This window comes from Sycon ciliatum, chromosome 11 (assembly GCF_964019385.1).
Source record: "Sycon ciliatum chromosome 11, ocSycCili1.1, whole genome shotgun sequence".
NCBI lineage: Eukaryota > Metazoa > Porifera > Calcarea > Leucosolenida > Sycettidae > Sycon > Sycon ciliatum.
In genome coordinates, this window is record NC_088653.1 from 10,044,851 (window position 1) to 10,059,297 (window position 14,447).

General features: G+C 48.7%; 2 protein-coding genes across 2 annotated transcripts in view; one reads left to right on the forward strand and one right to left on the reverse strand.

The window, feature by feature from the left end:
* LOC135826996 (uncharacterized) overlaps window positions 1–5,588 on the forward strand; it is a 92,056-nt gene extending 86,468 nt beyond the window's left edge. Inside the window, exons 13-16 of the mRNA XM_065339520.1 lie at window positions 1,317–1,377; window positions 1,762–1,841; window positions 2,182–2,425; window positions 3,798–5,588. Of these exons, the coding sequence (XP_065195592.1) occupies window positions 1,317–1,377; window positions 1,762–1,841; window positions 2,182–2,425; window positions 3,798–3,813 (401 nt within the window). The 3' untranslated portion in view covers window positions 3,814–5,588. The remainder of the gene's footprint in view (window positions 1–1,316; window positions 1,378–1,761; window positions 1,842–2,181; window positions 2,426–3,797) is intronic.
* Window positions 5,589–7,336: 1,748 nt separating this feature from the next.
* On the reverse strand, window positions 7,337–8,164 carry LOC135827065 (uncharacterized). Its single transcript, XM_065339588.1, has one exon. It carries the CDS (start codon window positions 8,162–8,164, stop codon window positions 7,337–7,339), a length of 828 nt encoding a protein of 275 aa, XP_065195660.1.
* Between the last annotated feature and the right edge of the window lie 6,283 nt (window positions 8,165–14,447).

The following is a 14,447-nucleotide window of genomic DNA, read 5'->3' on the forward strand; positions in this document are numbered from 1 at the left end:
AGCCCAGAACTCTGCCTCCGTCTCCGAACGCCCCGAAGCCAGTGTTTCTTCGGCCGAACTGTGCAGGGGCCCGTGACATATACTGCTGGCTGGGGGTGCGAAAATTCCTCTGCTGATGCTCCCGCGTGCTATCAGGACATGCTACTATCCGCCGTGCTGTTGCAGCCGCCTGAGCAATCCTCTTGTCATCTGCCATCCCGTCACCCAGCACACCGTTTTCATATATTTCGACTGTTTTCCAATCGTAAGCGTCCGTAATCCGGAGATGCTTCTGGTGGAGGGTCAGGGTCGCGTTACTTTTTGCTAGGTATGCAGCCGCGTCTGATGGCAGTTGAGTGAGCGCTTCCTCCACGCCATCGAGCACAGTTTGGTTTACGTCGAATTGTTTTTGCAGGCCAGCTTGCTTCAACATGACGTGGTTCGACTTGGAGGCTGCCAGCTCAGCCCGCGCAGCCCTCGTCTCTCTCTCTTGACATCCTGGATCTTCTCTGACAGCTGTCCGAAGGCCTGCGCGAACCAAGCTGGCGGGGAGCCGGCAACCTCCGGGGGACCAACCATGACAGGATCCGGAGCAGGTACTTGCTCCTCGACGTTGCCAGCACGGATACGCTTTCGGGCTGTGCCGACAGGTCCAGGTGAGGCGGACCGGGTCCGCTTTTTTCTGGGTGGAACTGGGATTTGAACCAGGGGTGCAAGCGAAACGCTTGCCAGCGAGTTTTTACTTCTCGTTTGTGGCATGGTCAAACTCTTCCCCGGACGAACAAAAATGCAAACTACAACGAAAAGAGAAAGACCACGATGAAGAGAAAAGTTTGAGAACACTGACAAAAAACAGCTGACGCAATCCTGGTGCCGTAACTATGGTGAAAATGCTGGCAAAAAATACATTTTTCGTTTCATTCGCTACGCTCAGCCAACGAAAAATAACACTTTTTCAAACACCTATAACTCTGTGAAACATGACAATTTTAGACCTAGGTGATCTGCTGGGATACAGCAATGCCAGGGTATAGATCACTCAAAATGCTCAAAAATGACATAAGCCACCTTTTTGAATTTAGAGGCTCATTTGATCTATGAGCTTGCTCAGGTCTCAAAGAGAACTTCAGTTTGCAGGAGATTCTGTACAAAAAAAGAGTCATTGTCTCTGTGGATAGTGAATACATGACAAGTTGGGTATGTGTTTTATGCTTACCTTTTATGAAATCAGTTTATAATTTATAATTTATACCCATTCCTATAATCAAATTTTTCTGCACGGAGACATGGATAGTTTTCATATGCTGTTTTCTGTTCTTTCCTGTTGAATGTATCAGGCCATGCTGAGGGTCATGCTGCTCATGGGAGCTGTGGTATTGTCCAACCCACTTCACCACTGTAAGTTCTACTCATGCATTGCTCAACAATGAAGTATAGAACCGTTGAATCAGTCCTAGGTAAAGTTCAGTGAAATGTACTGCATCATTTCCAACATAATGAGTCAGCCCGGCCCATTGAGTGAGTTCTCAGACCATGACGGTGCAATGACAGGTATATGTATCATGGTCAAGTCCTGACTTGAAGAGGATTGCTTCAACTGTGCTGTACACCACAGTGAGTTGGGAACACGAGGTGTGGAAAACAGATCAACATTGATGCAGAAATTGGGTTTTCACCTTTGCCCATATACTGTAATTGGTGGATCGGAATTTTCCTCTCCATCCGTAAAGAAGCGGCATCTGACGCCTTTTCATGTTGTCTTTTCATGTTGTCCTCTTTCAGAGAGAAATTTTTGTCAGACATTTCTGACTATCAAGACTTTAGTGAATGGATGGAAAAGTGCATCGGCCGCCCTAGACGTGGTAAGTATGTTGCTGCCTTTCTGTGTAGAATCGAAGACAAAATACGCACCATTAATATTATCCGGAGTATAATCTGCTTCTAGATATTTTTTCACTAAATACATTACATTGTTCGTTGTTATTTTAGTTGTTCCTACTTGCTAAGTTCCTATCACCTCTTTACTGTACCAAATAAAGACTTGGAATCGGAATATAATACATTATAGCGTAACTTGTAGTCCCTGTGCTTAGACTTGCTGTGGTGTGAGGCAGTGTATTGGGAACGTGAATAGGCTACCGACATGTCTCTGAGAAACGCTGTATTTCTTTCGCTTCCCTCCTTGTTCTCCTGTGTGTCCAGAGGACTTTGCCCGAGCCGTTGCAAAACTGATTGACCCAGAATACAGCAACCATTTCAAAGACGACATGCAAGACTTTATCAAGAAAAACGACCTTGGCACCACTGACATACCGGATAATATGCATGGCGTTATCAGGTGGGCCGTGGACAAAGCTGGAACGCGTGAAATCACCCTGGCCGAGTTGAAGAAGATTGCGCTACGCCTGAATCCCGACAAGAAGAAAAGGATTGAGAAAACATTCCAGTGAGTTAACCAAGAATGACTCATATCATTGTTATACGGTATTTTGGTGGCATGGTCCGGGTCGGGGCCAGGGAGAAGGGATGGGGTGATGGGTGGGGGGGGGGGGGGGGGTTGTCACCGGTGGTCAAATTTGTTTGAGAAAGTGATGAACGGGCTGTGCTGGGATCCTGCCTACACCTTAGCTTGGCGTCTGAGCACTGAACCGCCTTTTCGCTTCCAGAGTTATGGCCAGGTCAAAATAGTAGAGAGGATGGGGGGGGGGGGGGAGGGGACAGGGAAAACAGTTACCCCGTAACCGATTTTCCCATTTTCCAAATAACTGTCTTGCAACGCTAAATGCAACGTACGGAGCGAACGCCTGCCAGAATGGCATGAAAAAACACAAATAATCGGAGAATGAGGAGGGGCAGCACTTTTTCACTGAAGGGTCAGCAAACAGAATAGGCGGGGGGGGGCTGTGTCCCCCTACCCCCCCCCCCCCCCCCCTCGCTACAGCCCCGCGCTTCCGCGGGACCCCGCCACCCATGAGCAGCGGTCAGATGCAGTTCCTCAACAGTGGGAAGGATAGATGAAATCCACCTACCAGAGGCCAAAGCCGAAATCCCATTTGCCACAACCAAGTTTTTCTCAAGCCAGACCACAAGTTCCTAATTCACAGTGAGTCGCACCTAGGCTGGGAAAAAACCTTCCGCTTCCAAGGATTACCTGAACTGGCAAAATTATAGATTTCGAATAGAGGGCGGGGACCTAACTTGGAGATGAAACCGTCTTTCCTTCTAAAAATTTCTCCCCCCCCCCCTCCCCCTCTGTCTCTGCCTGTCTTTTTATTGCAGAATACCATATCTGTCGGCCTGATGGTGTGTCTGCGTGTCAATCTCTTACCCTCTCTGTACTTTTTCCCCTCTCTCCTTCTCTCTCTCTCTCTTTCTCTTTCTCTCTCTCTCTCTCTCTCTCTCTCTCTCTCTCTCTCTCTCTCTCTCTCTCTCTCTCTCTCTTTCTCTCTCTCTCTTAATCCACCATACGCAGTTCGCAAGGCTGGGCGGGGTTGTGAGCAGGCTTTCATTTCATCTTTTCTTATTATTTTTTATTATTTCTGCTTTTCATCTCATTACAAAAATTCTGCGCTTTTTCTCCATCTGCGCATAAAATCTAGACTGACAACCTGCTTGTTAAATCATGCACCTGCTTTCAGGCGTAAAAACCCTGTTGTAGAGGTCTCAGTCCTCATTTGTTAGACTTACCTGTCTTTATAAATGTAACTTACTCTCTTTCTCTCTCCCTCTCTTTCTCTCTCTTTCTCTCTCTTTGTCTCTTTTTCTCTCTCTCGCTCTCTCTCACTCTTTCTCTCTCTTGTTATTTGTCCTTGGTACAGTGATGAAACATGGTGAAGCGTCATCTTGAAGCTGCCCTGCCCAGCAGTGGCCTCTATTCGTTCCTGGCTTAACTCTCAACTGTCTACATTCTACTGGTAGAGAGTCACTCGACAGCAGAACACCTCAAGCATCTGAAGACCATCTTCCATCACTTGGCAGAGTATGGTTTGGTGGTCGGTGTCAGCAAGTTTGTCTTCATGCAGCCCTCCGTGACACTCCTGGGTCACAATGTCAAAGCCACTGCCGGCGGTGGCATTGAGACACTGGCAGAGAAGGTCAAGGTCATGGTGGACTACCCTGCTCCAGACACTCACTCTGCTCTCTACCTCGCTTTCTGGGTTTGGTAAATCTCTACCGACGCTTCATCCCGGATTGTGCATGCATTCTTCAGCCGCTCTCGTATATGTTAGCAGGCCCTCAATCTCCCACGCACCTTTGTCGCGAACGTAGCAAATACATGAAAATAAATTCGGAATAACTAATTTGTATTTTGCATTACATGACGATGATTAACATTAGTGTTTTTGTATATACCATGACAATGATTGTGCTCTCTTACTCTCTCTTACATTGTGGCTGATTCCACGCTTGGGTTAGCAGAATTCAGGTTCCCTATCTTCATTTCTAAGAATTGACTCCATTCCACTTCAAAGTAGCTTCGAAGGTAGTCTTCATTTCTCTAGTCTTTGCATTTCGTTCTCAAACAAATTCTTCGTTAAGTTTTCGTACCGTGTCTAGTCTCGCGCTCTTGATTTGTTTTGCTCGCGCGTGACTTTCCTTTCTGTTTTTTTTATGCATGACCCTGATGACGTATTGGTATGATGTATATGTGCACTTGATCACTTGCCTACGTGACTACGTGTTCACTAACTACAGCCAGTACTAGGCTAGTGTACTTTAGCTGTAGGCTAGTGTACTTTAGCTGTAGGCTAGTGCACTTTAGCTGTAGGCTAGTGCACTTTAGCTGTAGGCTAGTGTACTTTAGCTGTAGGCTAGTGTACTTTAGCGATTCGCTCTTCTTACTACTATTTTTTCTGCGTTTCTATTTTGCACTAGTTCCTTTTTCCACCATTCCACGTCAATAAAAGTTCTGGTCGCCATTTTAATGCATGATCGTTGTGCACAGATGCATGTGGATGCAGCTGCCCTGTTTCCTTTACTTTTGAATCTTTATTGAGAAAGAACCTTTCCTAATCATAAATGAAGAAACATTGTTTGTAAATTTGTTCCTTGGCTCACCATCTGAGTCCTTAAAGCTATTATTCATTTTCTGCTGCCCCCGGTTATTTCTTTTATTAGTATTATTACTTTATTTGTGCCTAAGGAGAGTGTTTGGCCATGATCAGTATACTTCTATCGATTTCATTCTCACCAAATATAACCTGTATACTTTCTCTCGCCGTGTAAACTTGAAGCTGTTTGTGTTTGTTTTTAGGTGTCTATCTCGTTGCACCAGTCCTCTTTTAAGCACGATATTTACCCCGCGCTCTGCATCGTGCCGCACAATTGCTGCTACCCGCGGTCAAGCTTCAGCTGCTCTGAACCTACCCAGAGCTACGTCTCGTTACGGCCTGAATGCTATTTCATTTTTGGCAGCAGACAGATGGAACATGCTTCCACCTGGATGTCGTCAAGCTAAGCCCCTTTCTGCATTTGTCACAAGCACCAAGTCATTCCTAGGGTTCCCAGTAAAAAGGCAACGCCTGTTGGGAGTTCCCTAGTAAAATAATAAATTCTACTACTACTACTACTACTCTTTGCCTTCGCTTTCTTGTTATTGGTCAAATTGCCCGTTAGAATCTGCTAAGTAAAATAAACAACAACAACAACAACAAATTAATAGATAGGTTCCGGGTATGATTTTCCTTGCCAAACTCCGTATGGACGCTACGGATATTTTCCACGCGTACTTCAGACGATCGGCACGGGGAATCCACGTGGACTGGCTTTCATACGAACCATGGTACATGGTACCATGTTTCGTATGAAAATTTTGCGTCATCGAATGCAGAAAGATTTTTGTGTACAAATTGGGCACGAGAAACATCGATTTTCCGCGGGAAGTTTTGATTTCGGTACAAATTTTCAAATTAAAATGCAAAGAGTGGGGATATGACGTGTTTGCTATCGTAACCTAGGCAATGCAGGCAAACACATAAGTTCCGTACTGCGGTGCATTTTACTGGTCGAAAACGACTTATAAAAATTCCGTAGCGCCACGAATTTTGACACGAAAAATCGTACTCCAGAACCTCTCTAATGCCGTTCATGTCTATTGGTTGGAGATGTAATGATGTTGCGAGTCACGACATGAAAATTTGGTGCAAAAACCCCATTGCCTCGACGGAATGAGGAACGTCTGGGTCAGTCAAAGCAGAGTCAGACGCCAATAGTGATACTGGCAAGTTGAAAATGGATACGGTCACCCTACCGGCGCAACTGATTTCCGTGAGCTGCTCGCTTCTCGCTCCACATAATTATACTGGCATTAACTACAACGCACAGCAACTTGCGGTACGGGGGAGTGCCGACCAGCGGAGTAAAAGGCTACGGAAAGAAATACGTAGACACTGCCGGAACAGAATGTTGGCGGAGCCAAGTATCTACGAGACAGGATTCAGGGTCCGCCGGGTAGACACTGCCGAAGCAGAATGTTGGCGGAGCCAAGTATCTACAAGAGTCTGCGTCCGAGGGACGGCGACCGAGGGCCCTGAGTAGCCGGAAATGAGCGTGGCCAACACCCCGTTTAGTCACTTTATCAAAGCAAATTAGTAATGAGAAATGGGAGGTGGGAGGGTGAAACACTCCGAGCAAGCAAGAATGATCGCCGCACAGAACGGATCGAAAATATATAGCAGAGCAAACTCTAGCAAGACATGCAACGATACATGCCACCCACGTTGAGCTACAAGCAAGCGTCATCATAACGCCGCCAAACCCACCCACGTTGAGCTACAAGCAAGCGTCATCTTTACCCCGCGCATCGCATGCGGTAACAGCACTATCAAACATAGCAGCATAGATTGAGCGGTAGCACAAACTGAGTGCACCCATTAATCTGCATTATCACCATAATGCTATATTAACTACAACACACAGCAACCTGCGGTACGGGGGAGTGCCGGCCAGCGGAGTGAGAGGCTACGGAAAGAAATACGTAGACACTGCAGGAGCAAAATGTTGGCGGAGCCAAGTATCTACGAGAGAGGATTCAGGGTCGGCCGGGTAGACACAGCCAAAGCAGAATGTTGGCGGGGCCAAGTATCTACAAGAGTCTGCATCCGAGGGACGGCGACGGAGGGCCCTGAGTAGCCGGAAATGAGCGTGGCCCATAATGGCCGGCAATTCCCGCACCGAAGAAGCCATGAGCGCAGTTGTGCAAACAGCAGGGGAGCGAGATGTCGCCCAGAGTGGAAAGTAAGAAGTAAGGTAGAGGCAATAATGGTTCGTGCATTGACTCAGCACGAAATATAGAATCAATGAGGCCATCGCCAAGAGTCCATGCAACACACACATGAATACAGGGCATACCACGCAATTAAATAGGCCCACTGTGAAGAGCCCTAGAAACAGACAGCAGGTCCGACGGATCTGTGCGAATGTACCTCAGAACACAGTCCCTTTGCCACCTACCCATAGCACGGATTTTCCACAAAGGAACGCCGTTTGCAACAGCCGTTGTCGCCGCACCAATCCTGAAGGAGTGGCCACTATATTCAGCCACATTACTCACCCCGGACAACTGCAGGAGGGCTCTCAGTTTAGCAGTGAAGCGACGGCGAGTCAGCGCTGACATAAACCGGAACAAGGGCTGCAACAATGGCGGCTTACTGCGTGACGAGTCCTCGACCATGGCAACAACGGGACAATATTGTGGCGTTGCTGGCCCGATGTATAGGGTCATGCCTCTGGCAAACGGGTCCGTCTTGGACCGCTTCACAACAAACTGTAATGCGGGCTTACCACCATGGTACGCGATCTTCACACTATCACCGGCAGCATCAAATCTTGGGTCGAACGGTGCGTGATCGCTTACAGTAAACTCAGCGCATCGCAGGAAGCCGTGGAACGCCAACAGGATTGCGGCTTGCAGCATTACGCGATCGTCTGGGGTAGAAGTCGGGTTATTCCGCAACCGGTCCACAACAGACCGGATCAGATCACTTGTCAGTGGAAGACGAGTCATGGACGGAGCAGTGCCCTTCACTCTCTTAATGCCCTTAAGCACGCGCGGTAGCAAGGTAGCGCCTTTCGTAGGATCATCCATGCCACACTCGAGATGCAGATCACGAACGGCCGAGATGTAATTGGCCACTGTACCTGGCTTCACAGATCTCGCCAAGTAGGTCGCAAAGCTCGATAACATACTGTCTGTCGCCGGCAACGGGTCCCATCGGCATAACTGGCAGAACTGCCGGTAGCGTTGTTCTCAATAACGGTATGCTGCCCTGGTAGATGGCGCAATGGCAAGGGACGCGTATCGGGCTGTTTCGCTGCTTAGTCCCAGGAAGGAAGGGGCACTGGCGTGTCCGGTCCTGTCGAGCCCCGCGGAGCGATCATCCGAAATTCCTGCATTTTTAAAAGAGAGGGCATCCGCAATTGCATTAGACTTGCCAAGCACATGACGAGCTACGACACAGAAGTTGTGCCTTGCACACACAAGGAACAGTTTCCGGATGAGGGCCATCACAGGTGGAGACTTTGACGTGCCCGAAGCCAAGCAATCAACCACAGCCTGATTGTCGCAGTGGAATGCTATGCGAAGCCGGCACCACATATGTCCCCACGTGGCACACGCGACGAGAATAGGAAACAGTTCCTTGTACTCAATGGACAGGTCCATGGTGTCTTGCTCCCAGCAGCTGTACATCCACCTGCCCTCGTTGGCATAATAGGCGTCCCAACCAAGGGTGCCACTAGCATCAGTATATAGACCTAAGTCGGTACTGGAAGTCTCAGCTTGGTACAGGAAGAACGACTTGCCATTCCAAGCAGCTAAGAACTCCACCACAGAAGATCCTTACGACAGTCGCTGCTCAAGGTAATGCGGTAATGCTGAGGTACCTTGCTGAACTTCTTAGCGGTGTCCCATAATCTGCGCATAAACGTGCGGCCCGAAACAATCACCTGCGCAGCAAAAGAGAGCTTGCCCAAAAGAGAGACGAACTTTGCTGCGGGGATGGAGCGAGTTGTTTCATATCCGCTAGCTTTTCATCTGGTAGCCGAGCTTCGAACCGTTCGGAATTCATTGTGATGCCAAGGAATGTCAACTCCGTCATAAGGGCCCTATAGCTTCTCCAACGCCAGGGGAACGCCGAGGTATGTCAAGGCTTCTTCAATAATAGAGCGTTGCATGGACGCGAGGGACAAGGAAGGAGCAGACACAGAGAGGTAGTTTTTTTTTTTTTTTTTTTTTTTCTACAAAATCCACATATCTCCAGACACTGGGGTGAATGATGGAGTGTGGTGGTGGGGCCCATTAAGCTCCGCCGACCAGAGGTCTCGGCTTCATAGCTCCATGGACGCACCAAAGGGATATTGGGTGGGGAGGATTAAATTGAAAAAGAAAACAGAAGAAAGAAAATGGAAAGATTGTATTGCTCAGTGAGCAAAAGAATAAGTTGAGTATTGATGTGAACGCTGTTAGACTTTTAAATTCAAGAGGAGACTGCCCGTGAGGAGAGATTACATGTATGTCCAAGCAGGGTAGGACACTGTACCCTCTTACTCGCGTATGCTATGAGTGGCCCAGTGCCAGTTCGTTCTGAGGAGATGGTGATAAGCTGCTGTCTTGAACTTTTGGATGTTCTTTGAGTGAAATGGGTGGGGAATGATAGAGGTAGGCAGCTGGTTCCAAATTGGGATGACGGAGTGGGGAAAGGCTCGGCTCACATTGTTCCGGGAATTGGCAGGAAGAACATTCTGTAACTGATGGGGATGCGCGGTGGACAGTCGTACAGCCTGGCGGGTGAGGCGTGTGGTCCTGGGTTGGTGTGTCGGGGGTGGAGCCATTCTCGAGAGAAGAGCGGGAGAATTATCGCAAAGGGCTTTATACAGGAGGCAGAGGGCAGCGATGGTGCGGCGAATTATGAGGCTAGGAAGCCAGCATTGCGGATGTATTGCCTTGATGGCTCGCTCCTGCACCCAGTCTAGCCGATTCAAGTGGGAAGGAGCTGCCCCCATCCAGACGATTGGGCAGTACTCCATAACCGGCCGGACAAAGGCTTTGTAGGCTCGAAGCCGGGCAGGAATAGTCAGCAAGTGAAATGCCTTGCGCAAGGCTCCAAGTCTCTGCCTTGCTCGGACTACAACAGTTCGGATATGCTGGCTGAATTTTAGCTGATGGTCAAACGTGACGCCGAGTACTTTGATGGAGGGCTGCTCCTCAACGGGAGTTCCATTGAAGACAATGGGGGGTATTGGCCAGTCCCGACGATGGTGGGAAATTGTAAGGGCCTGAGATTTGTCGTCCAGATAATGCATGATGATCGGAATGGCGAACTGGTGACGCAAAATCCACTCGGCTTCCGCAACCTGGTTGAAAATGAACGGGCTAGAACGCAGACCAAACGGTAACACCTTCTTGAAATAGTACTGGTTCTGCCAATGAATGCCCAACAGCGGCCAGTCATCAGGGGAGACTGGAATGAGCCGGAACGCGTTGCGGATGTCGAGCTTCGTCAATAGGGCGCCGCGGCCCACTGACATGATGGCACGAACTGCATCGTCGACGTGGGTATTCTTCAAGCTGAACTTGTCCGCTGGTACGCCGTCATTTACGCTGGACCCTTCCGGTGCCGACAGATGGTGAATTACACGAAGACGACCGGTTTTCTTCGGAACAATGCCAAGCCCAGACGACTGCATGGGGCTAAATGGTGGCGTGGTAAATGGACCAGCTGTCATACCGTCCTTGCACCTGCTCGCTTCTCGCTCCACATATACTGGCACACACAGAGACAAAGACTTCAATAGCGACAACACACAAAGTTAAGGGTAGTTGGCCGCAGCCAGATGTAAACCAGATAACGAGTGAGGTATGGAAGCAAGGACTGAGAACAGAGTGTCTCAGATAGAATAGGCGCACCAGTGGATAGCAGAAATAGGCCATGATGCAGAACCACTTGGGACCGTCAGATTAGTTTTCCTGGACCCAGCCAGCTTGGAAAATAGACCTCGCGCAGACGGGCGCAGTTGTGAGGGAAAAAACCGGTGTATATCCCCAATGGCGATTAGGCATAATGTAGTCATGGCAAGCACATCACGGCAAAAGTGATAAAAAAGCCAGCAATGATAATATGCACAGAAATGAAGGGTGGGAGAGCAGGGACACTGGTGAGACTCAAAACTGCTGAAGAAGTCAGGAAAAGAAGCGACAATAAAGAACACTCCAGATGCCATATTTGCAGCTGAAAATGTTTCGCGAGAAATACAACTTCAATACATATTGCGAAATCTGCAACATGAGCAGCACGATGCGGACCAGTTTATTGCCTGGCACATGCCCCCGAATGAGGTACAAGACTTCCTGGTAAGCTTCGAGTGCATTGTCGAACGATTAGAAATCAATACAGGGTAAAAAAAAAAAATTATCGTATCCGTTCCCGAAGGGAACTCACGACGGCCGCTAACACCCGATAAACCCTAGCGGCAGATGCAGCGCCTAACGGTGGGGGTGAGTGGGTAAGTCTCACAACCACTGGCACAAGTGCCGAAAGCGACCCCATTAGCTGCATCCATGTACCCCTTGTGCCTGGCCACAAGTTCCCAGTTGACTGTGGGTAGCAGCACGGCTGGAAAAACCGCTCCCAGGCAGGACTTGAACCAGGTACCTCTCGTATCTCAATCATGGTCTTTGACCAACCCACTGTGCCTGCCTGGTCAATCAATACAGGGTACCTCACTTCAAACTCTCCAACTACGGTCTCTTCGCTGCATAAGTTCACTTCACTTCCAAAAATAATAATAATAATAATAATAATGCACTTGTCAAAGTATCCGAACGTTTTCGGTCCCTTCTCATCAAGGATTATACAGGGAATGGCTCAAGTTGGAAAGACTAAAACTTATATAGCGTAAAGATATGAGATAACAACACTCGTGACAAGGTGGAAAAAGTATCAAGTTCAGCACGACACAAAACTCGAAGGAAATAATAATAGCGACAAGAACATAGTGAGCAAATTAAGTTACATTGTTAACACCTCGACGAGGAGTAACACCAAACAATTGTAGCGACAACACATTTTCTTTCTGTACGCAAAGTTCAGGATCTAACTTACGGATATACAAAGCTTCTAACACAGCCAGATGCAACGCACATCTACCACGTGACAATATTGAGAACACATTATCACTGTACAACTCACGACAATTGGTACGGGCTGACAGATGTTGCTTAATGGACGAAGTGCGATTCTTAGCTCCGTTGGGTGTAGTCTCCTCCAATGTCCCGTCATCTCGCCTCTTCGCGGCATCACCACTATCCGCCTCTTTGCTTTTCCGCGGCCTTCCACGTTTTCTGACACCAGCCGTTGTGTGCGCGATGCCCAGTGTCCTTTCAGCTACGTCTCCTCCATTGCGGATTTCTATTGATCTTCTTACTCCAACTTGTCCGGTGCTCGATATTGAGGTTCGTTTTCGCGGTCTACCACGTTTTCGAATATTGGCTGTTGTTGTCACTTCCGTTGTCGTTGTACGTGCGTCCTCACCAGTCCGTATTTTTACTTGGCTTCGCGTAACCCTTCCCGACGCAGACAGATCCTTTGTCAATTTCGGTGGTTTACGTGTCGGTCTTTCACCATCTTTCACGCTGTTCTCAGCTGGACCCTGCGCTATACACGCGGAGGAGGACGGGCATGCAGTGATATCTTCACAGGAAGAGGAAGATCCACCGATGGACTGGACAGCACATTTTGGAGGACGACCACGGCGAAGACGATACTCACGCGCATCAAGCGGAACAAAACTTAACGGCACATGTTGACGAATGCGCGCGCCCAGGTGCTGAAGGGTTCTACCTACATACCGATCTTCACATTGTCGGCATTGAAAGAAATAGATAAGGTTACTTTCACTAAGGGTAGGTAGAACATCCTTCTTCACACTGAACGCACGCACTGTCCCAAATATGACGTACAGCTTGACGCACGGATAAGATGGACATACGATACCACGAACATCCTTCTCCACGCGCGCAGAACCGGCGCCAACCCAGGGTAAACGGAGCACCACTGGGCAAAGGTCAGGTCCAAATTGGATCGGCTTGTCTGTCGCCGGTTTTTCGTTGATAAGCTTGGCCAGAAATTCCTTTGGATAGCCGTTGTTCGTAAATATTGATGTCAGTCTGTCTAATTCGTCCTGCAATAGATGAGGGGAACATATTCTATGCGCACGATAAACTAGCGCTTTCACAAGATGTTTCTTCGATTTCGTTGGAGTATAGCTCCCCCACGAAATGTACAGGCCGGTGAAAGTTGGCTTCCTATAGATAGTGGTGTCCAAACTCTTAGCGCATTCGTCTTAAACTCTTAATTGACTTAAGGCACGGGACAACATTGTCATTTCAACCGGAGTCCGTTTTGCAACCTTCGTACTGGGGTCGAATAAAGCCGTACCTTCGTACGTGAAATCCAGAGACGGGAAAGGCACTTTCCGCGTATCCTGTAATGGCCAAAAGCCCACGTGTCGAATTTGCAGCAAGCCAGAGGACCTCGCCAAGGACTGCCCTGAGGCCCGCAGTACCACTGCCATTACGGGTAGTACACAGCAGTAGTCACATCACTGAACGACACCTACATGTACAGACACTGAACGCACACGTCGACTCCTATCTGATGTGGTCGCAAACCCAGCCCAGACAGCCCAGCAAAGTAAAGCCCAATCACAAAGCCCAACATACATGTCTAAGCAGTCTGGTCTCCCAGCAGCTGACAAGAGCGACTCCAGCTCCTCTGAGTCGGAAGAGTTGCCTTTTCCTGCTGATACTGAATCATTGGTCGACAATGAAAGCTTATCCAAGCCAGAGAACCAGCAGCCGTCTAACTTGCCCTGCAACTCCGACAGAGAGGCCAAGAAAGCAGACAGCGATGCATGTACAGCCCTAGGCCCACAGCTGGGAGGCCACAGGGACGATGATCCTGATTCTGGCGGGTGGGAAGTCAACCGATCCAAGCGTTCACGCCATAGCGTCACACCTGACCGGGACCAGAGTGCCACCACCACTGGATCCAAGCAAAAGAAAAAAACGGAAACGAAAATATCCTGAGAGTGGCCAACAAGTCCTGCAGTAAGTCACTTCAGAAACTTTCCGCTTTGATACACAATAAATAGTTACTGTTATTTTACCTTTCATTTTTTTCAGCTCCTCTGAGTCGGAAGAGTTGCCTTTTCCTGCTGATACTGAATCATTGGTCGACAATGAAAGCTTATCCAAGCCAAAGAACCAGCAGCCGTCTAACTTGCCCTGCAACTCCGACAGAGAGGCCAAGAAAGCAGACAGCGATGCATGTACAGCCCTAGGCCCACAGCTGGGAGGCCACAGGGACGATGATCCTGATTCTGGCGGGTGGGAAGTCAACCGATCCAAGCGTTCACGCCATAGCGTCACACCTGACCGGGACCAGAGTGCCACCACCACTGGATCCAAG

Bases quoted from the DNA above. Each gene is read 5' to 3' on its own strand.
- LOC135827065 (XM_065339588.1), bottom strand. From the start codon at position 8,164: ATGTTATCGAGCTTTGCGACCTACTTGGCGAGATCTGTGAAGCCAGGT.